Source organism: Myxine glutinosa, chromosome 1 (genome assembly GCF_964187855.1).
Source record: "Myxine glutinosa chromosome 1, kmMyxGlut1.1, whole genome shotgun sequence".
NCBI lineage: Eukaryota > Metazoa > Chordata > Myxini > Myxiniformes > Myxinidae > Myxine > Myxine glutinosa.
The window spans coordinates 86310171-86331480 of NC_136261.1; the positions used below are offsets into that span (position 1 = coordinate 86310171).

Genomic DNA, 21310 nt, shown 5'->3' on the forward strand with positions numbered 1-21310 from the left:
TATTACAGACCTGAGAACAATGGACGCGACGGTAAATAAATAATGTTCCGAAATCGGGATCCCACACACAGACTTCATAAGTATACAGGACGAATGGAAAGGGTAATAAAATAAACGGTTCATCGTGTTGTGTTCTGTGGTGCATCTTATCTGTGTCTGGCAGTGTAGCATCGGGTCGATCAGGCACCGTCCGACGCACCTCCCATCAGCGCGAACCGCTCGGTCCTGTCTGCTGGCGTTCCACCACCCCCCCCCCCCCCCACCCGTTCACCAGGCTTCTCGCGCCAAGCGAGTGAGCGCGCAATGGTCTCCCGGCTGCTGCAGCTCGCACGCTCGCCGTTCGCACATGAACGCCGGGGAAGATAATCATCGGCGCTCCAATGTCTTCCCACCATCTTTCGAAGCGAACTCCAACCGGGAACGAAAGCAAGGGCAGAAGCTAGGTCCAAGCGGGAAGGCAGCCAACACGAAGGGACAGTCAAGGGAAGGCAAGAGGCAAAGGGAAGAGGTCCGGGCAGGAAGGAAGCAGGAATGAGAAGGGACAATGTTGGCACACCAACGTTCACCAGCACAGTCCGGCCAAAGTGACAAAATGTCCGCTGCTCCCAGTCTCTTCCTCGGCCATTGACGTCACCTGCGCTTCTCCTCCAATCATGGCATCGCTTGTTGCATCCTCCTGTGCCATCCACACCGACTGGCCGAATGTCCGAGCCTTCCGCACTGATTGGCCAAGGTGTCATCGGTCGGTGGCCAATCAGTGTGCCGCTCCTTCACCTTCCTTACCCCCAATCACGGGGAAGCTTTTTGTACCTACCCCGACCAATCACACGTTTTCCTGGGAGTGGCTACCAGCCTGCCTGGTATGATGTTTGTCGCCATGGTGGCATACTGCGCGGCCGCTGCCTGTTGGTTTTTCTGGTCAGTCATTGTAAGGGAGGGGATTTAATTAGTGTGTGCACTAAGGGCCTATCTAATGTCTACAAGAGTGCGTTGCCATAAGGGACACAGGTATGTTCACAGAGGGAACAACACACAATGGAGTTAGCATATTCCCTACAACTGCTTAACATGCCCCGCCCCCTCGTGGCGGGGACGAAGATACGCACTTATTCCGACATACGGGCTACAGGTCCTCTACTTATTTACATCGAGGTGGTTCTAGCTACCCACGACAGACGAAACATGATACCTACTCAGATCTACCTAAATCTATATATGCCTACCCCAAAATTCATAACAATATATATATATATATATATATATATATATATATATATATATATATATATATATATATATATCCACACACACAGTGGCCTGAAAACATTTCCCCCTCCCCTCCAAATTTTTCACATTTTAATGCCACCTGAGCTTATTTCATGATGCTTTCAAATCAAACTTGTATATCCGAAGTGAAAAAGCTTTAAAAATGCAGATAAAATGGGAATGAGTTAAACTAACGGAGAAAATCAGATGATTCTCAGTTGCATAAGCATTCAAAACCTTTCCCTAATTAACCCTACATCACTTCAGGAGAAAATTATTTGTATGAAAGGTTACAAAATAAGTATAAGAGATTTCACCTGTATGTAATCAGTGGGTTAATTAAAAAATTAAGCTACAGCACTTATCTAAGAAGTTTTTAGGTGCAACTCACTTGGTAAACCAACAAGGCAAATATGAAGACCAAGGAGGCTTCCAAAGAAGTCAGATTTAAAGTGGTGGAGAAGCACCGCCAGGAGAGGGTTATATGATGATTTCAAAGTCACTCATTATCCCTTTCAGTAGCGGTACGGTGAAATAGATCATTAAGAAGTGGAAGACGTATCACACCACCCAGACTCTACCCAGATCAGGTCGCCTATCCAAACCCAGCAGCCACGGGCAAGCAGGAAACTAGTTTGATGTCACTGTAAATCCAACAATGACTTTCAAACATCTGCAAGGCCCTATGTTCGAGAAGAGGGTCAGTGTTCATCAATCAACAATATCCTGTTCTCTTCATTAAGGTGGATTCTATGGGCAGGTGGTAAGAAAGAAGCCTTTACTGAAAAAGGCAAATATAAAACCTTGTATGGAGTTAGCAAAATATCATCTTAATGATGCCACAGGCATGTGGAGAAAAGTTTTGTGCTCAGACAAGACAAAAATAGAACTTTTCGGTCTAAATTCAAAGCGTTACATCTGGTGTAAGCCTAACACTTCACATCACTCAGTCAACACCATCGCTACGGTCAAGCATGGTGGTGGCAGCATCATGTTATGGAGCTGCTTTTCATCAACAGGGACTTGCAAGCCTGTCATGATAGAAGGGACAATGGACGGCACAAATTACAGGAGAATCCTTGATGAAAACCTGCTGGAATCAGCCATGAATCTCAAACTGGGTAGGAGATTCACATTTCTGCAGAACAATGATCTGAAGCACAAAGTTAAAGCCACACTGGAGTGGCTGAATAAGAATAAAATAGATGTTCTTGAAGGGCCCAAAGTCCTGAATTTAACCCAATTGAACATTTATGGCGAGACTTGAAGATTGCAGTCCATCGACGATCTTCCCTGCAGGATCTCATTGAACTTGGCAGAACGAGAGCAATTTTCATGTGAAGAATGGGCAAAGATTTCACCGTTTCACTGCACAAAGCTGGTAGAGATCTACCCAAAAAGACTCGTAGCAGTCATTGCTGGAAAAGGTGCTTCCACCAAGTACTGACCTAAGGGGCTGAATACTTTTGCAATCAGTGAATTTTGATTTGTACATGCATTTGCAGGTATTCCTGACAGGTAACATCCTTCACTACAATAGTGGTGTTTGATCTTTTCAGTTATGAATGAAAAAGTTTATTTGGAAACATTGTTTCTATATAATTTGTGGGCATGGAGCTGCATTGGGCCAAGGCAGGCAGGCAGACAACCTCCTTAAAGTTCTCCTCAGACTCCCAATCCCCTTGGAACACTCTGTCTAGTCCTCCTCCAAACGCCTCAGTTATCCTAAAAACTAGCGTGATCTTTTTGCACGCTAACTCCTCCCTCCTGGCACATTGTCAATTTTAATCAGAGAGTCCGATCTCTCTTCCAAATGCACCAAACTGAGAGCTACAAGCTCGAGTACCTTCTTTTCCCTGAGCAACGTTCCACCCTTTGGAGGCATTCGTAGTTCTGCCCTTGGAGGCGCTTATAGCTCTGCCCCTCTCTCTCTCGCACTGTCTCCTGTCGCTCATGGTAGATGTTTACAGGGAGGGCTATACACACATTTAATTAATTTAATCCCTCGCTATCCATTACAATGCACCACCCTCCATAGGGTACACATTCAAACAAACAATCTTTAAGCCGACGTGGCCCTGCTTATTACATCAATAGTGGCTAACTACTTGTACAAGGACCATACTACTCTGTACAGTTCCTTCTGTTCTTAGGTAATCTCTACACCCCCCCCCCCCCCACTACAATAGTAACAATATGTATAGATCAACAGGAGCCCTTGGCTCCTTTTATTATTGCACTGTTTGAGAAAGAGCTTAAAATGGGAGGTTAAACATTTCTTAACAGTGAAGAAAAAAATGTTTGTGAGTGATCAAGGCAGCAGTCTGTTGCTTATACATCGCCTGGGTGCAACTTTTTGTCTGATTTTAAAAATTATGATTTTCCCATAGGTTTGGATTAATTTGAAGCAACTTTTACCCAATTTTTTTTTCTCTCCAAGGAGCTTTCCATGTTCCAGGGTGGGACAGACAAGCAGCATTGGCCTATTATATTGATGGATTGGCAGGCAGGGCAATACATTAATGTGTTTGCTGAAAAGTGGTGTGTAAATTGATGCAATACCTTGCCTGCAAAGAACCAGGATGACAGATTGTAGTTGGGTCAAGTAATGTTATCAGATGAGACAGCTTCAATTTGAGTACACAAAATCCCTACACTAAATTATGAATAGAACATTAATTGGGTGCAGGTTCGAAAGCTTACTTAGAGGTTGGATGCAGGAATAAAGGGTATAATGTTCAAATTTGGACTGAAGGAATATGGGGGCAATAAACATTGTAGGGGATGGGACATAATATATTGATTAATATGCCACATCAATCACTCTGGAACCATCCTGCTAACTGTCTCTTTCATTCTGTGTGCAGACCCTCCATATGCTCCTTTTAACATCACGTGCTACACAATGGACATCCTCTACATGAACTGTTCGTGGATTCTGACTGATTTTTTAGAACCACAACAGACAATCTTCCATCTGCGATACAAGGTGTAAGTTCACAAGGGAGAACAAAACACAATAATTAATTTCTGTTTTTTTCTTCATTATAGGTGTGTATGGGGTTCCTGAATGTAGAGCATATTGTTAATCATACTTGTAAAAAAAACAGAAGAAGAAGAAGAAGAAGAAGAAGAATGAATATATATGATAAGGGACCATCGACGAGGGTTGGTATGAAAGTAATGCCTCTTATTTTATATCTCAATAAATATAATTTCAATTACAATCAAAATTACAGGGGTATGCAATATGTGTACACATGTGGCAAATAGGAAGTATTTTTTCCACATATTCTCCGTCAACTGCAATGCACTTTAATGAGCGCATCAATCCGATTCTTGTTCACCTGTATTACTGTGCTTGCATGCTGACCACTTTGAGACGTATGGACGATATCAGTTTCCCCACTCTTGAAACGCTTTGCCCAACATCTAATGGTGCTCCCATCAATGGTAGAGTCACTGTATAAATTCTTTAAATACTAATGAATATCCACAGGAGGAACCTCTTCTGCAGTAAGAAATTAAATACCGGTTACTGTTCTTTCTCTGCTTGGTATGCACATATAGTGGGGCAGCCATTTTTAAAGCATGGTGAGATGTTGTCATATGACCGATCACAGTGCCGCTCAAATTAAAATGGGACAACTATCGGGGATGCCTCTTCATGGTGGTTGTACCCCCAACACAAGTCGGGGGCCAAATCTTCCCCGTTCTTCCCTGTTGTCCGAATTTATCAGGGCAGCACGGTCACGGTCAGAGTGCCGATGGGAGCCCATGGACCGGCCCTTTCCCTCTTGTCTCTGTCTCGGTCTCTCCCTCTCCCTCTCCCTCTGTCTATCTCTCTCTCTCTCTCTCTCTCTCTCTCTCTCTGCCTAACTCTATCGTGGCCGTGACTTTGTGAAGGTAAGAGGTACCCCATCCTGGATGTGGGGGATCTCTGGGTCGCCCCCTGGGAGATCGATCGGCTGTCTCCATGCTACGGGCTTGTTCGAGAGAACTGTTCGGGCTATACAAAAACAACAACAACAACAACAACTTAAAATGGGTGTAAGATACAAACCTTTCGTTGTGATCTCGTGTAGCTTTCCTACGATGCTTTGGATACGAACTAAAAGATAAGAGGCATTACTTTTGTATCGACCCTTCATACTTTTATTTTATCTATCTTCTATATATCTGTATATACTCAGAGGCAAAAGTTATTGTGACATGGAATTTTTTCATTGGTAATCTTGAGAATGAATTTTTGGATTTGAACCAGAGAAAGAGTGTGTCAAAATGGTCGAAGAAACTTAACCAAGCAGTTGTTGTTCGAATTGCACGAAATTTGCAAGAATTAATTTAGGAGCCCTAATTAGGAGCCCTACGACATCTGCAAGAAGCATGACATATTCGAGAAAAATGGCCAGCAATGTTCACTTTAAAAGGCCAGACAACCAGACGCTTATCATTTCCACTCAATGCAGTCTTAAGAAGTGCAGAAGTCAGAAAAACACCTCTATTCATCGTTCTGGAACAAGTTCGACATGCCACGCCTCGGGGAAAATGACAGATGGAGAGCTATAGGTATGCTTCAGTCTGGTACCTCGCAGCGTGACGTTGCTCGTCGATTCAACGTCCATAGAAACACCATTTAGCACAGCTTCACCGAGCTGACGGTAGGACATGTGTCTACAGGCGCACAGGTGAACGTAACATCAGGCCATGTGTTCTGGAAGGGGATCGTTTTGGAGGTGGGGGCGTTATGATCTGGGGTGGGATAACAGCTGCAGCAAGGACGCCAATGATTGTGATTGAGGGGAACTTGAATGCTGTGAGGTACCGAGACGAGATTTTGCAAATGGCCGCTTTACCGTTTTTGCAACAGAACGGCCCTGGAGTGACGTTTCAATACGATAACGCCAGACCACACGTTGCTCGAGTTGTACAGCAGTATCTTAATCAGAACAATGTTAATGTGTTACCCTGGCCCGCAAGATCCCCTGATTTGTCACCCATTGAACACGTCTGGGATGAAATGGAGCGACGTTTTACGACGTCATCCGAATCCTCCAACAACGCTGCAGGAACTCCGTCAAATCCTTCCTCGGATATGGAATGATCTTCCCCAGGAATTTCATCGACGTTTAGTGGCCTCAATGAGGCGAAGGTGCCAGGCCTGCATCAATGCACAAGGTGGGCACACTCGCTACTGACCATGTGAACTTGCTTGTGAACCCCCTCTTGTGTTGTGGCTCATTTGCACATGCCAGGTGCGCTGTTCTTATGGACTGTTAATCGTTACCATACCTTGAAACATTTGTCTTTCCATGTAATAACATTTCATTCGCGGCAGTAAAGGTTTAACACTGATTCTGTTTGTTGTTTGTGTGTCACAATAACTTTTGCCTTTGAGTATATATATATATATATATATATATATATATATATATATATATATATATATATATATATATTTATATATATATATATATATATATTGTTACGGATCGCGGATTAGATGTTATTTACAGAGCGGTGGTATTGCCGCGACCTAACAGTTCCCCCGATTCTTCCCCAACTCACCCGATTCCACCCGAACGTTGGCCAGATCGCGCTACGCTAAATCAATGATGGAAAGGACACAACGACTGGGATAGATGAAACGACGCCAGGGGTACAGTTCTCAAGACCTCCGGAGGAGGGTATAATTAGTGGTGGAGAAAAGGGGTAGATTACAAGGTAGAGTGAGGTAAAAGACACAGAAGAGATAGGCACTTAATTACAGTCTTATCTTACCCCAGACAGACCACAGACAAACGGAACAAGGCTGACTTACACAGGGATTGATGGCAGGGAAGGACAGGTAGGTTGATAGCACAAGGTGCACCTTGGCTCGGGGACAGGATCAAGCACGGTCCAAGAGATGCAGGGAGGCCTCACAGCACTCGGAGGTGGCGTCTTTCTTTCTCCAAGCTCAGCGCGCATCTGACGTCACCTCCCTCTTCCTGCGCATGCTCAGCGGGGAGTGACACGCCCTCGGCTGGTTGGCTCCGCCCCAGATGGGACCGGTCCGCCACTTCTATTGGGTGCGGGGGTTACCGGGCTCCGCCCTTGACGAGGAGCTGACAGGGAGCCCCTATTTGGTAACCCCGTCGAGCACATGTTCGATGGCGGCTCGTTGGAAAGGCCTGGTGCCCTCCCAACACCCCCCTACCAACCAAGCCGGAGTGAGGACGCGCACTCCCCGCGCCCGCCGCTGCTGTTGTTGTTGTTGTTGTTGTTGTTGCTGAACCGTGAGGAAGAGCTGCGGGGAGGTATTGGGAGGTCCTAAACTTCCTAACGGTGCCATACAATCACATTCTGGTGCAACGAAGAGTCAGAATTAATGGAAACGAGTCCTTAACTGACATAGACTAAGAATAACTAGCAAGATGTCCTATAGTTGTCTACGTGAGATGCGGTGGACCTGGATGCGACATTTAATGGGGGGAAATAGGGGGAGGTCGGGTCTACAGAGTGTTGTTTACAGAAAATGGGACTAGGGAATGAGGGATTGGGGATAGTTGGGAAGTATTGAGGAAATAGGGGAATATTTACAAGCGGATATGGATGGATGCAAATCCCATATCCGCAACATTGCACCCTTCTCTACCTCGGGGCGTCCCGACCCGATAAATTTTTACCTACTTTAGTGTGGCACTCAGATGTAGTTCCCTCTACTATTAACTCAACCCTGAGTGCGACAGTTTTACAGATGTTCACAAATGAGTAAATATGTCCCCCTGCGACGTTGCACCCTTCTCCTAACAGAAACACACCCACAGGATAACCGAATCGCGGAAAGCATCCTCAAACTAAACATACAGCCGGTAGGGAGCATCATTTATACAAGACTGATATTTACACTACGATCCAGGACCTGTTCTTTGAGGAACACATGCAGATGTTATGCATAGAGAGAGAGCACGCATGCCAGCATCGATACACCAACCCACGAGTGCCCTGTGGCCCTACGGCCTTTAATAATGTGCAGAGCACCCGTCCAAGCACCAAAAGCACCACCCCATTATGCACAGTCAGCACCATCCGGTGCACCAATAAAGTGTTCAATAATAAATGCACAATCAAGTGTCCATGGTCACCGGTGGTGTCGCAGCCGGCCGATGTTCTGCCGCTGGTCTTGCCTTCATGGAGTGCACTTGGCCTTCTGGCTTCTTTAGAAATAAATAAAGGCGCCAACCGCGTCCATTTCTTAATTGTGGCCGTCAGGGGGCCAACTAAAAGTGGTTCACCTGTATGGCATAGGTGCCACGTTGACCCAGAGGTCCATCCATGGGTGGTGCTTGACCGCAAAAGAACTGCGGTCCATTGTGGGCGGCCACAAAAATTGCGGTCCATATGGTGTATCGATCCAGGCAGCAAGCAGCGGAAGTACAGGCCCACAACTGCGGAGCCAGCACCTCTCTCTCCTCTCTCTCTGCCCCAAAGCCAGATCCTCGGAGGTGGGAGACAAAAGAAGACAAGTGAGTAAGGTGGTAAGGGCACAAAAGTGCACGCAATTCAAGGTAATGCACACTGGGGGCACATGGGAACCAGGTGAGACAGGTACGTTCCTACCGTACGCCCCCCCCCCCCACCAGGTATCCTACATTGCCCCTCCCTTACCCCTTACTGTATCCACAAAACACAACACTACCCATAAACATCTACTTTACACATCAACAAACGTCCCTACTGTCTTCCCCGTTCCTCCCATAAACCAAATTCGTCTTCTCTCCCTCCTAACCAATCAAATTTGCCATTTCCAACTCTCATCAAAATTTGCCATCACCAATTCATCATCAGTCCCTCCTAAGGAGGGAGAGATGGAATCACCCCAATGTCTCATCCACGTCGTGATGCGTCTCACAAATCCACACAGCAATTCTCCTTTCCTGCAACACAGAACAAAGGAACACAGGTGTGGAGTCATCATCACCACCTCAGGTAAGTGGCTGTGTATGGTGCGACAGGTTCATCAATCCTAACTATTTCCTAAATGACTTTAACAACTTTACATTACCCGGGGTCTTTCTCCTGCCAAACCATTGGCCCTCTTACACTATGGGTTCTAAAAACCAAAATCCCATTGACCATCTGTGGTGCACACCATCAAGTTGGGTCTCACTCCCCGATTCAACACTCGGTGCCCCCGCATAATTTCGGTGGCTGGGTCGTGTGACGCTCCCAGCTGGTCCGCCCACCTGCACACCTCCACCACTGTTGTTGCCTACTGAGCTCACCTGCTCCTCACCCTAACCTAACTAACTGGGGAAGGCCCTCTCGCACTCTCACCCCCTCAGTGCCCTCTCTGGCACGGGCTGCCCGATCCACACCCGGGATCCTCAGGCACCCACTGACACTAACGGCTCCCAGAGCCCACCTGCGGCCTCACCTGGCCGACATCTAACAGTGGCGGAGTGCCCAACCATTCACACTCATACTAACAGGCCACACGACCAGCCAATTTCACCACACCAATGCACCCATCCACAATACCATTCTGCAACCGCACCACAAATGCCAATATCCAACCACAATTTACCTATTCCCTCTACCTAACACTTACACTACCCGCCCCGGGTACTCGTGAAAGGGGTCCACTCTTCCCCCATCCACACCTTCGCACCATGCACACCACTCCGTACCACTTACTCCAACTCTCTCCACACCACTCATTCCAATACTCCATGTATTCCACACACCTGTACTTGCACACCTGTGCTCTCATACTTGGTGCCGCCTGCACCCTTCTCTCCCCCAAGCGCATTCGCGCTGATCCACAACACTCACTACTCATACACTGCTCCACACACCTGTCCAGTTCTCACACAGCATCATCTCATCTAACTACTTAGTCTAGTAGGAAGACTAGGTCCCCCTGCACCCCCCGGAGATATACTTCTAATCAGTGTTTCTAGATTGGAAAAAATGTGTAGAAAATGACTAGCTATGGCCCCAAGCTGAAAAAATGTCCCACATACCATTTTTATGCAAATTACTGCTGCCATTATCAAAAAAACGATTTTTGACATATCTCAGCCAATATTGCAGATAATTGAAAAATGAAGGTGTCTAGACCCATGTTTTGAAGGGCATAGATCATGATAGAACTATTCATAACATGATTACATGTGTCTATGGTATACTAGTATGCTAATTAGTGCTTTATTTACAAAATAATCACAGTTTTACGAAATAATAGACTCATATTAAGGTCCGTCTACACAGACGTTAACACAAAGTTTTATTTTTCTAAATATTACAACTGTCAAAATAGTCCTAGCACTCAATGTGACCACTCTTCTCTTGCTTGTTTTAGATAAACATCATTAGCATTAGTGATTCTACACTGAGTCAGTCATCATCATTTTCATCGAAATCGTCAGAGTCAAACTCTTCTTCTCCTTCCTCTTCCTCCTCCTCTTCGTGCTCTCCTGTGTTCAGAAGATCCACCAGTGAGGTTGGTAGGATGGGACCACTGGACCACATTGGTTTCAACAGTCCTTCATCAGTCCTTATCCATCCTTGCTCCTCATAAGGTTTTGGCTTTTCGATGATAGGTTGATCGGCTCTTTTGTACAATGCTACGCGGTGGTTCACACGCTGGATGTGCGGCTTCAGGGCAGACTGGCATGGAGGAAGGCGAGCCAGATCAACCTTGGACTTGGATGTGAGGGTCTTGTCCTCTCCCACCATTTTTCCCACCACTTCGGGCCAACGCGAGTAAAGTGCAAGGGTGGGAGAGTTTTTGGTGTGTCGACCTTCAGGCTACGCTGTTGTGACCTATTGATGGTAGGTAGCATTCGGTCCTTGCTGCTCTCGAACCCGGGCTTGACCTCCTGCACCATGATTCCTCCAGCACTGTTTACAATGTTGCTGCCGTGCACACTGGTAGTGGTTTTATTCAAGTTGTCCCACTCACAGTGGAATACAAGGTTGCCCTCTCCTGTCACAATTTGTGGTGTACGATAAGTTGAGACTTCATCCAGGACCTTGGCGAGAGCAGTTTCCAACTCCAAGGCGAAATCGTAGCTCTCAGAGTGTCCAAGCCTGTGTAGTATTGTGGTGAGCTGTTTGCTTCGGAACAGGTGCCTTACAGTCACACAGAGGAGAATGTGCTTTGGTAACTTCCATTTTCCATCTGACACTGCACGGCACAGATCTTGTCCAATGGAGAAGACCAGACGCTTCACCTTTTCTGTCTCGATGCCCTCCTTGCCAGTCATTAGCACGCTGAGAAAGCGGACAAGGTCTGGAGGTAGGATGTCTTCAGGATTGAGCTCCATGTCTTCAGCTGTTGGTGGCCATGGTTGGTCTTTACACTCTCTGAAAGCCTGTAGAATACCCTGGCGAAGTTGGAGGGCAACATTTTGGTTCTTGTTTGTGCTTCCGAGTGTGAATGCTCGTGCGAGAGCATTGGAAACTGTTATGTTTGAGCTGTGCACAAGCCAGAAAGAAATGACATCACATTTGTCATGATCAACCTTCGTGAAGTGGATATGCTCCTTGATTGGGTCATTCTGTAGGCGTTTCAGTAGTTTCTCTGACCGATAATTTGAGTTCTCATATCCATTCAGTTTCAGTTCCTCGACATAGAGCAAGCGCAAGGAAGAAAGCTGTAGAACTTTATTCTGCTGGATGACCTCTTGTAGGCCTCTCAGTATTGCGATGAGCATCTTTGGTCTCAACTTTCTCACAAAATATACACTCTGGCGGGAAGATGGGTTCAGCAGAACCTCCTGGTTTACGAGGAGAGTGATGCCATGATGAGGTTGATGGCCCTGGTTCTGTATCATCTCCCAGACGATGAAAGTGGCGGACAAAGTGCTTATAACACTTGCTGTGATATCCTACTCTTTCTAGGTCATCAGGAAGAGTTGCCGAGATCTGATCACATACTGATTGCATACGACATGGGGAGTCATGCGGTTGGTTGAGACGGCTATCCCGGATCTTTTGAAGCAGTTGCAGTTTTTCTGAAGCAGATCCTTTAATTTTACGGAGGGGCGTGAAATCCCCATGATCAGACATGGATGGTACATGAAGGATGCATGTAGGAGGAGAGCTTTGGGCTGCAGGTTCTACACTCCGTTTTCTTTTGGGCATGCTTGCTGTCGATGTCTACCATCACTGTTAAATGACAAATAAGAAATCACGAATGATGTTAAAAGTGCCTGTGAAAGGAGGCTCTGAGTTTTCAGTGAGGTAACAGAGGTTCTGAGTCATGTTCTACACTAGGGTACTTTTTAGCTGACTAAACCATGTTTAGTGGCATCAAAAGTGCTAATAGCTAAAACATCTAAATTCTTCCACACTAACGTTAGCTATCTAGGCCAATGAAACATTGTGCTAAGTTACTGTAGCTAGCTCAGCTGTCGTGCCTCTTTCTGGTTCAATTCATATACAGAAGTCAACAGATATGTCTCATGTTTGGCATTAACAAAAGTTTAAGTTACACCGACATTAGGAACATACTGTACATAGATGAGGCTAGCTTTAACGTTAGCTAACATGGTGCTAGCTGGCTCAGCTGTTATTCTGCCTGTTTATGATTTCATGCAGAAACTGAAGTCAAGAGTGTGAGTAACATTATAGTTAGCATCTTACCTGGCTAGATTGGAGGATGAATACCAAGAACAACACACAGATGGAATGGAAGACTGAACTTTCAACTGAGGTATTCAATAACATCAACGTTACCAATTGATACGAGCGCGCGACATTACCAATTGATACGAGCGCGCGAGCGCGCATGTTACATGGATGGAAATGTAAAATGGCAGCTATAGCAGCACTAATTTGGATCTCTAGTCTGTCATTTCTGCACTGTGATTGGATAACATAAAAAAATATGTTTGGGAGTTAACAGCAGGAGTTGGTAGATTTTACGTGGGCTGGGTGAGAAACCTTTAAATAAGCAAGTGAAAATCTCTCGCAATACAAAGTCAATGGTGGGAAGAAAAGTTGAGTGGTACCAATGTTACTGCCAATGTCCCGCCCCTATGCAAGACTCAGGAGCATCTTGTTGACATTTAACCTTGAAAATACCTGGGTTTAGACCCCTTATGTACCATGTTAAGTTATCTGCAGTATTAACGTATCCTTATCATTTGTAAAACTGATTATTTTGTAATTACAGCATTAATATGCATACTAGTATACCATAGACACATGTAATCATGTTATGAATAGTTCTATCATGATCTATGCCCTTCAAAACATGGGTCTAGACACCTTCATTTTTCAATTATCTGCAATATTGGCTGAGATATGTCAAAAATCGTTTTTTTGATAATGGCAGCAGTAATTTGCATAAAAATGGTATGTGGGACATTGTTTCAGCTTGGGGCCATAGCTAGTCATTTTATACACATTTTTTCCAATCTAGAAACACTGATTAGAAGTATATCTCCGGGGGGTGCAGGGGGACCTAGTCTTCCTACTAGACTAACTCCCCTCTGAAACTTGCGCTTCCCAGTCGTCCCTTTATTGCGCTCCCTCGTCATTATCATCCACTCTAATCTACCTGCGTCCCCTCTACAGGTATCCTTGTCACTAACTAACCTTAACGTTACCTAATGTCATCTTCGCTAGATCCCTACACACAATATCCTAACCCACCCAGGCTAGTTTTCACTGCCATACACCCCCTAAACTAGTGCATCTGTCCCCATCTCATGGGAAGGGTGGCAGGGATGCCACCCTTACCCACCGGGCCCATCGCTCATCAATCCCCCAGTCCTCTGGCACTAATAAGCCCCCCTTATTCAGAGGTACTGGGTCCCGCCTCGGCATCTAAAGCCGAGGCAATCCACGGGGGCGCCTGCTCGCCGGTGTAAGGCCTTATCCGGTCGGCGTGGACGATCCGAGGGAGGGCTCGTGGCCCCATTTTGATTTTTACTACCACGTCACAGACTTGCGACAGGACGACCCCCGGGCCTTGCCAGGGAGAGGTGAGTTTCGGGCACCTACCCTTCCTCCTCCGGGGATTGAAGAACCAAATCTTCATCCCCGGAGTGTACTGACTCCCCTGGCTCCGGTGGTCGTACCTGCGCTTCATCTTTTCCCCCGCCAGATGGAGTTGGCGGCGGGCGAAGGCATGGACTAGCTCCATGCCTTCCTCTAGGTGACGTGCGTACCCCTCCCTCGGCGGGTTAACCACTGTGTCTGGCACGGAACCGCATAGCAAGTCGGCGGGAGCCCGTAACTCCCGCCCATACATAAGCAACGCTGGACTGCATGCGGTGGCCCCGTGCTGGCTGGTTCGGTAGGCCACGAGCAAATAAGGGAGATGTTCGTCCCAGTCATCCTGACGGGTGGCGGTGAACAGTGCCAGTTGTTGGATTAAAGTTCGGTTGAATATTTCCACCATCCCGTCAGATTGAGGTCTTAAAGGCGTTGTTCTTGTTTTCCGAATTGACAGGAGACTGCACACATCTTTTAGCAATTTGCTCTCAAAATTTCGTCCCTGGTCGGTGTGCAACTCCTGTGGAATCCCATTCCGGCACACAAATCCTTCCACGAAGGCCTGCGCTACCACCCCTGCTTCTTGGTTGGGGAGGGCGTAGGCCTCCGGCCACTTGGTGAAGTAGTCCATCACAACGAGGATGTACTTATTACCTAGGCGGGTGCGGGGTAGTGGGCCTAGGATATCCATGGCCACCCGCTCTAGGGGGGCCCCCACCTGGTGTAATTGAAGGGGGGCCCTCATCCTCCGTGCTGGTCCCTTTTTGGCAGTACAGGCGTCGCATCTCCGACACCAGTCCTGTATGTCGCGCCCCATATTCACCCAATAAAACCTCCGGCGTACCTGCGATGTCTTTGTCCTGCCCAAATGGCCGCCGGGGAGGGTACCATGCACCTGTTGCAATATATCGGTCTTAAATTTATTTGGGACTACCACCAGCCAGGAAGTTTTATCAGAGGGAACCTCCACCCACTTGCGATACAAGATGTTATCCTTCAATTCCAGGGTTTTCCACTGAGCCCAATATGCCTTGGTCTGTGCCCCGAGGGGGGTGACCTCTTCCCCATTAGGTCTTTGCCCCAATCTCACCCATTTGTGCACCGGCCCCAGTACGGGGTCCTCCCGCTGGGCCGCGCTCCAAGCCAAAGTTCCGAATTCCTCATCTGCGGTTAGTGGCAAAATTGGCCCTCTCACCCGGGTTGCCCGGACGACGAGAGTCGGGGCGGAATCGCCCAATTGCTCCCTCTCCTCGTGGCTCGCACAAAATTTACAGTTTTCCCCCAGACAAGGACGCCGAGAGAGTGCGTCCGCATTACCATGGGCCTTCCCGGCCCTATGGGCCACATCAAAATCGTACTGCTGCAACTTTTCCAACCACCTTGCAATTTGGCCCTCCGGTTCCTTGAACCGAAGGAGCCATTGCAAGGAGGAATGGTCAGTTCTAACCAAAAATTTCCGCCTGTACAGGTACGGGTGGAAATGGTTCATGGCAGCCAGCATAGCCAATAACTCTTTGCGAGTGACACAATAATTTCGCTCGGGCCTACTTAAGGCCCGACTATAGTAACCAATCACTCTCTCCACGCCCTCCTGTGTCTGAGACAAAACTGCGCCCAATCCTTCCTGGCTCGCATCCGTGTCCAGGGTAAATGCGCCGTTGCTAGTGGGGTAAGCTAGAAGGGGTGCGAGTGTTAGACACCCCTTCAATTTTTGGAAGGCCTCGTGGCACTCCCGTTTCCAATTAAATCGCGTCCCCTTCTCCGTAAGCCGGTGGAGGGGACGGGCCAACTCCGCAAATTTCGCCACAAAGCGCCGGTAGTAGGAGCAGAGTCCCAAAAATCCCCGCACCTCCTTGATGGTACGTGGTGCGGGCCACTCCTCTACCGCTTTAATTTTGTCTGGGTCCGTTTTTACCCCCTCGCGGCCGATCACGTGACCTAGATAGGCCACCTCTCTTGCAAACAAAGTGCACTTACTCGGGTTCAGCTTCAACCCTGCCTGTCTGAGGCACCCGAACACCTGGTCCAAATTAGCTACTGCCTGGGGGAACGTTTTGGCATGTACTAGGACGTCATCCAGGTACACCAGGCATGATTGCCATGGCATGCCGCCTAGTACATGTTCCATCAATCTTTCAAAGGTGGCGGAGGCGTTACACAAACCAAACGGCATCACAGTAAACTGATACAGTCCCTTACCTGTGGAAAATGCCGTTTTCTCCTTCCCTGCCCTATCCATCTCCACCTGCCAATACCCACTCTTGAGGTCCAAAGTTGAGAACCAATTTGAGCCTGCAACGGCATCGAGGGTGTCATCAATCCTTGGCAGGGGATATGAGTCCTTGAGTGTCACGTTGTTTAGCTGGCGATAGTCCACGCAGAACCGCGTGGTCCCATCCTTCTTTTTGACCAGCACAACAGGTGACATCCAAGGACTTCCCGAGGGCTCGATCACGCCTGCGTCGAGCATTTTTTCAACCTGCTCGTCAGCTTCCGCCCTCTTGCTCCAAGGGAGCCGTCGGGCGGCCTGACGAATAGGCCGGGCCTCACCGGTGTGGATCTGATGTTTCACCAGGCCCGTACGTCCAATATCCTCGGTGGACAGGGAGAAGAGGTCCAAATGGGACCCAACCAGTTTGTGTAAGGCCTCCCTCTGGGTACCTCCCAACTCTACGCTACTACGATTTACCATCTCGCAAATGGGATCGGGCCAATTCCTACTTCTTATTGAAGGCTCCCCCCGGGGCTGGCTCGGCTGGACGTTCTCGCCCCTCACTGTCGCGACTTCCTTAACTGGGGTGCAGCCAGCTACCCTCGTGCCCCTTACTATAGTGCATGGTTCTGTACTTATATTTATTACTCGGACGGCCACTACCGGTCCGTCCGTTTTTACAAGGGTGCAGCCCACGATTAAACCCGGTATGGACTGCGCTGCCACCGGTTCGACCAGGCCGCAGGACTCCTGCCATGTTGGACGAGCTGCCCACCGGGCCGGCACTATCGCCTCGGCCCTTGGGGGAATGGTCACGGCCTCGGAAGCCTCCAGCCCCGCTCTCTCGGCCGTGCTCACTCCCCCTAATGGCAGCTCTTCTACTCCCACCTGCAGGATCCCCTGCCACAAGTCGATTTTACAACCGCTGGCAGTCAACAAATCCAACCCTATTAAACATGGGTCGCACACCTCCGCCACCCAAACATCTATCTCCCTCCTTACCGACCCTAACTTGAGGGTCACAGAACCACGCCCTATGATCGGGGCCGTTACCCCGGTAGCAAGTTGCAAACTATAATTTTGCAGGCGCTGGATCTTATCCCAGCCACCTGCGCTCGAATCAAGGACCACAGGGCTGATGATCGTGGCACTCCTGTGTCCACTACGGCGTCTACCCCCATGCCGGCAATTTTGCATCTGATTGTCAGGCTACCGGTTCCAATCTGGCCACAATAAATGACCTGTCGCGTCAATGAGGGCTCTCCTCCATCCTCTTCTGCCGAACACCGCCCTACGTGCCCGACACCTTCTAGTTTCCCGGGGTCTGGCGGGGGGGTGTCTGGGGTCGGCTAACCCGCTCCCCCGTGGGCGGAGTTGAGGACCTCAACCGCCGGGGATCATCCCGGCGCGTGGCTCGACAGTGCCGCGCCAGGTGACCCAGACGGTTGCAAGTATAGCACCTCACCTGATAAGGTGCTTGTCTCCGGAATTCCAAATTTCCCCCCCCTGAAGGTCTGAATTGGATTACCCGCTCGTGGTCCACCGCGGGCCACCTCCGGGGCCGCCTGCCATGGTCCAGGTCCCGCCAGGCGCTGGTCCACCAGCCTCCGGACCATGCCCGCCAGGTCAGGACTCACGTCAGGGGCGGGCCCCCTAAGGGGTCTGCCCTCCATCGGGGGTCCCACCTGGCGGACCGCCATTGCGAGACGCTCGCTCCCCCGGGCCAGGGGCCTCGCTGCTTCCCAACGGGCTGCAGCGTCAGCCGCCTGGCTCAGAGTCTGCGGGCGCCACATGGCGAGCTGTTGCCGGAGCTCAATATCCGGGAGGGCCTGGATAAAATGGTCCAGCGCCAGGCTTTCCCGGGAATCCGCTGCCATGTTAGCATGTGCGATCCCCACTGCGCGGCGAATGTCGTGGGCAAGTTCCCCGATGGCTTCCTGGGGCTTGCGTTTTCGCAGCGCGAGCTGAGCTTTAACAAGCTCGCTCTGCTGTTCAATGCCGAATCGATTAATTAGGGCGTCGCGGAGGGCTGGCAGGGTGAGAGCACCCGGTGGTAATGCCGTCAGCACCTCCGCCGCCGCGCCGCGCAATGCGGCCACCAGGTGTACTCCACCTTCGTCCTCACCCCAACCGTTGCCCTTACACACACAGTCAAACTGCGCCAGGTACGCGCGTAGATCACTCTTGCCGTCATACGGCGCGAGTGGGACCTTGTGGGACCACCTCGTATGCGAGTCATTGCCCGCCTGCCGGACCCCGTGCGTCGCCCCTTGCGGGGTCAGCGCGGGGCCGAACCGGCCGGGCCCCCACAGTACATTACCCCCAAGGGGCTCCCGTGCCTCCCCTGTCCCTCTAAAAACTACCCCTGTTGGTGTCGATGCATGGGTCACACTTCCGCAACCCGCTAACCATTCCATACCACCACAACCTTGCTCACTCACACCTCGCACCTCTCCCATCACCGGACCCTCTCGCTCGCACCCTCGTTCCATACCCTCCGGACCAGCCATACACCTCACTCTTGGCCTCTCACGAACATCCGGGTCCATCTCGACCCCCAAGCTTATTAAATCACCTGGCGCATCATACGCACGACCATATTGGTCACCACTTACACCGGGTCCTCTTTCTCTTCACTTCTCCTCCATCACCTGCGAATCCCTCATCCGGTTAATGAGCACATCATCACGATCCGAACACAGACTTTGGACCAATTCTTTTACTTCCTCCTTTATCTCTTTCTTATCCTCTCTCCGTCGCTTCTTAATTTCGCTCACCCCTTCTTCCACTTCTTCTAATTTCTGCTTCACCTCCTTCATCTCCTCGTGCGCCCCCTTAAGTTCTTCCTCTAACTCCACCTTATTTTTTTCTATGTGCTCCCGCACCTCCCGCTCTTTAACCTCCATCACCTCGACCACCTTGTTCATTTTCCTCGTCAGGTCCTCATGTACCGTCTGACACTCTTTTTTAATTACCCCTACGTCCTTTTTCATCTCCTTCTGTGTCGATTTTAAATCCTCTATTACCGCTGTGTTCCTCTTTACCTGGTCCCCCAACTCCTTTTGTCCCACTGTCAGTTGTTCTACTCCCAGCGTCAACTCCTCTATACCACCTTGCAATTTTACAGTCCCCTTTCTCACCTCCTTCTCCATGCGCTCCTTACAGTGCCTCACCTCCTCGCGCACTCCTCCGACCTCCTCACTCACACCTCTTCTGATCTCTTCTCCCATCACTTGCATCTCCTGCCCAGATGCCACCCTCATCTGCTCCATTTCCTCCCTGTGAGCATCCAATTTAGTTTCTACCCCCATTCTGACCCCCTCTATCTGCTGCCCCATTTCTTTAACTTCCCTTTCTGCTTGGTCCCTCATGTCCCTCAATTTGCCTTCCATACTGTTTTCTAACCCCTCTAACCCCTTTTTCATCCCTTCCATTTGATTCTCTTGAGCGGCCATTCTGTTTTCTACCCCCGTTAACCCATTCTTTACCTCTTTTATCCCATTGTCTAACCCCTCACCGGTACCCCTCGCTTCGTCCCTCATTACCCCCAATTGCTCACTCTGAGCATCCATCCGGTTCCCCATTCCTAAAATTTGGTTTCTCATCCCCTGTTCTCTTCCCTCTCCTCATCCGCCTTGACCATGAAGGCCTGCATCTGCTGCATGAATAGGCCCCAGTTCATTGGTGCTGTGGCCGCTGCTACGGTCACGGGCGCGGCAAAATTTGGTGCCGCTACACCCACGTGCGCGAGGACGCCATTTTGCGCGCCTGAAGCCTCGTGCGCGAGGACGCCATTTTGCGAACCTGCCGCCCTCACTGCTTCGCTCTCCTCTTGTCTCTCAATTTGGTCCTGGATCGACCCTGCCTCACTCTCCTCTACCGGAACCCAGCCGTCTTGATCTGCCATAGCGCGACTTTCAAAATTCGGTTTTTTTTGTAAAACAAAACAATTTCCAACTGCTTGTAATTTTGAGCGCGTTAAGTGCACTTCGGGCCTCGTATCTCACTGCTCGACACCAATTGTTACGGATCGCGGATTAGATGTTATTTACCGAGCGGTGGTATTGCCGCGACCTAACAGTTCCCCCGATTCTTCCCCAACTCACCCGATTCCACCCGAACGTTGGCCAGATCGCGCTACGCTAAATCAATGATGGAAAGGACACAACGACTGGGATAGATGAAACGACGCCAGGGGTACAGTTCTCAAGACCTCCGGAGGAGGGTATAATTAGTGGTGGAGAAAAGGGGTAGATTACAAGGTAGAGTGAGGTAAAAGACACAGAAGAGATAGGCACTTAATTACAGTCTTATCTTACCCCAGACAGACCACAGACAAATGGAACAAGGCTGACTTACACAGGGATTGATGGCAGGGAAGGACAGGTAGGTTGATAGCACAAGGTGCACCTTGGCTCGGGGACAGGATCAAGCACGGTCCAAGAGATGCAGGGAGGCCTCACAGTGCTCGGAGGTGGCGTCTTTCTTTCTCCAAGCTCAGCGCGCATCTGACGTCACCTCCCTCTTCCTGCGCATGCTCAGCGGGGAGTGACACGCCCTCGGCTGGTTGGCTCCGCCCCAGATGGGACCGGTCCGCCGCTTCTATTGGGTGCGGGGGTTACCGGGCTCCGCCCTTGACGAGGAGCTGACAGGGAGCCCCTATTTGGTAACCCCGTCGAGCACATGTTCGATGGCGGCTCGTTGGAAAGGCCTGGTGCCCTCCCAACACCCCCCTACCAACCAAGCCGGAGTGAGGACGCGCACTCCCCGCGCCCGCCACTGCTGTTGTTGTTGTTGTTGTTGTTGTTGTTGCTGAACCGTGAGGAAGAGCTGCGGGGA

At 49.4% G+C, this 21310-nt stretch overlaps 1 protein-coding gene across 1 annotated transcript in view; it reads left to right on the forward strand.

The window, feature by feature from the left end:
- The window catches only part of LOC137424820 (interleukin-6 receptor subunit beta), a 133027-nt gene that overhangs the window by 33344 nt on the left and 78373 nt on the right, over positions 1 to 21310 (forward strand). Inside the window, exon 4 of the mRNA XM_078774367.1 lies at positions 4134 to 4257. Within this exon, the coding sequence (XP_078630493.1) occupies positions 4134 to 4257 (124 nt within the window). The remainder of the gene's footprint in view (positions 1 to 4133; positions 4258 to 21310) is intronic.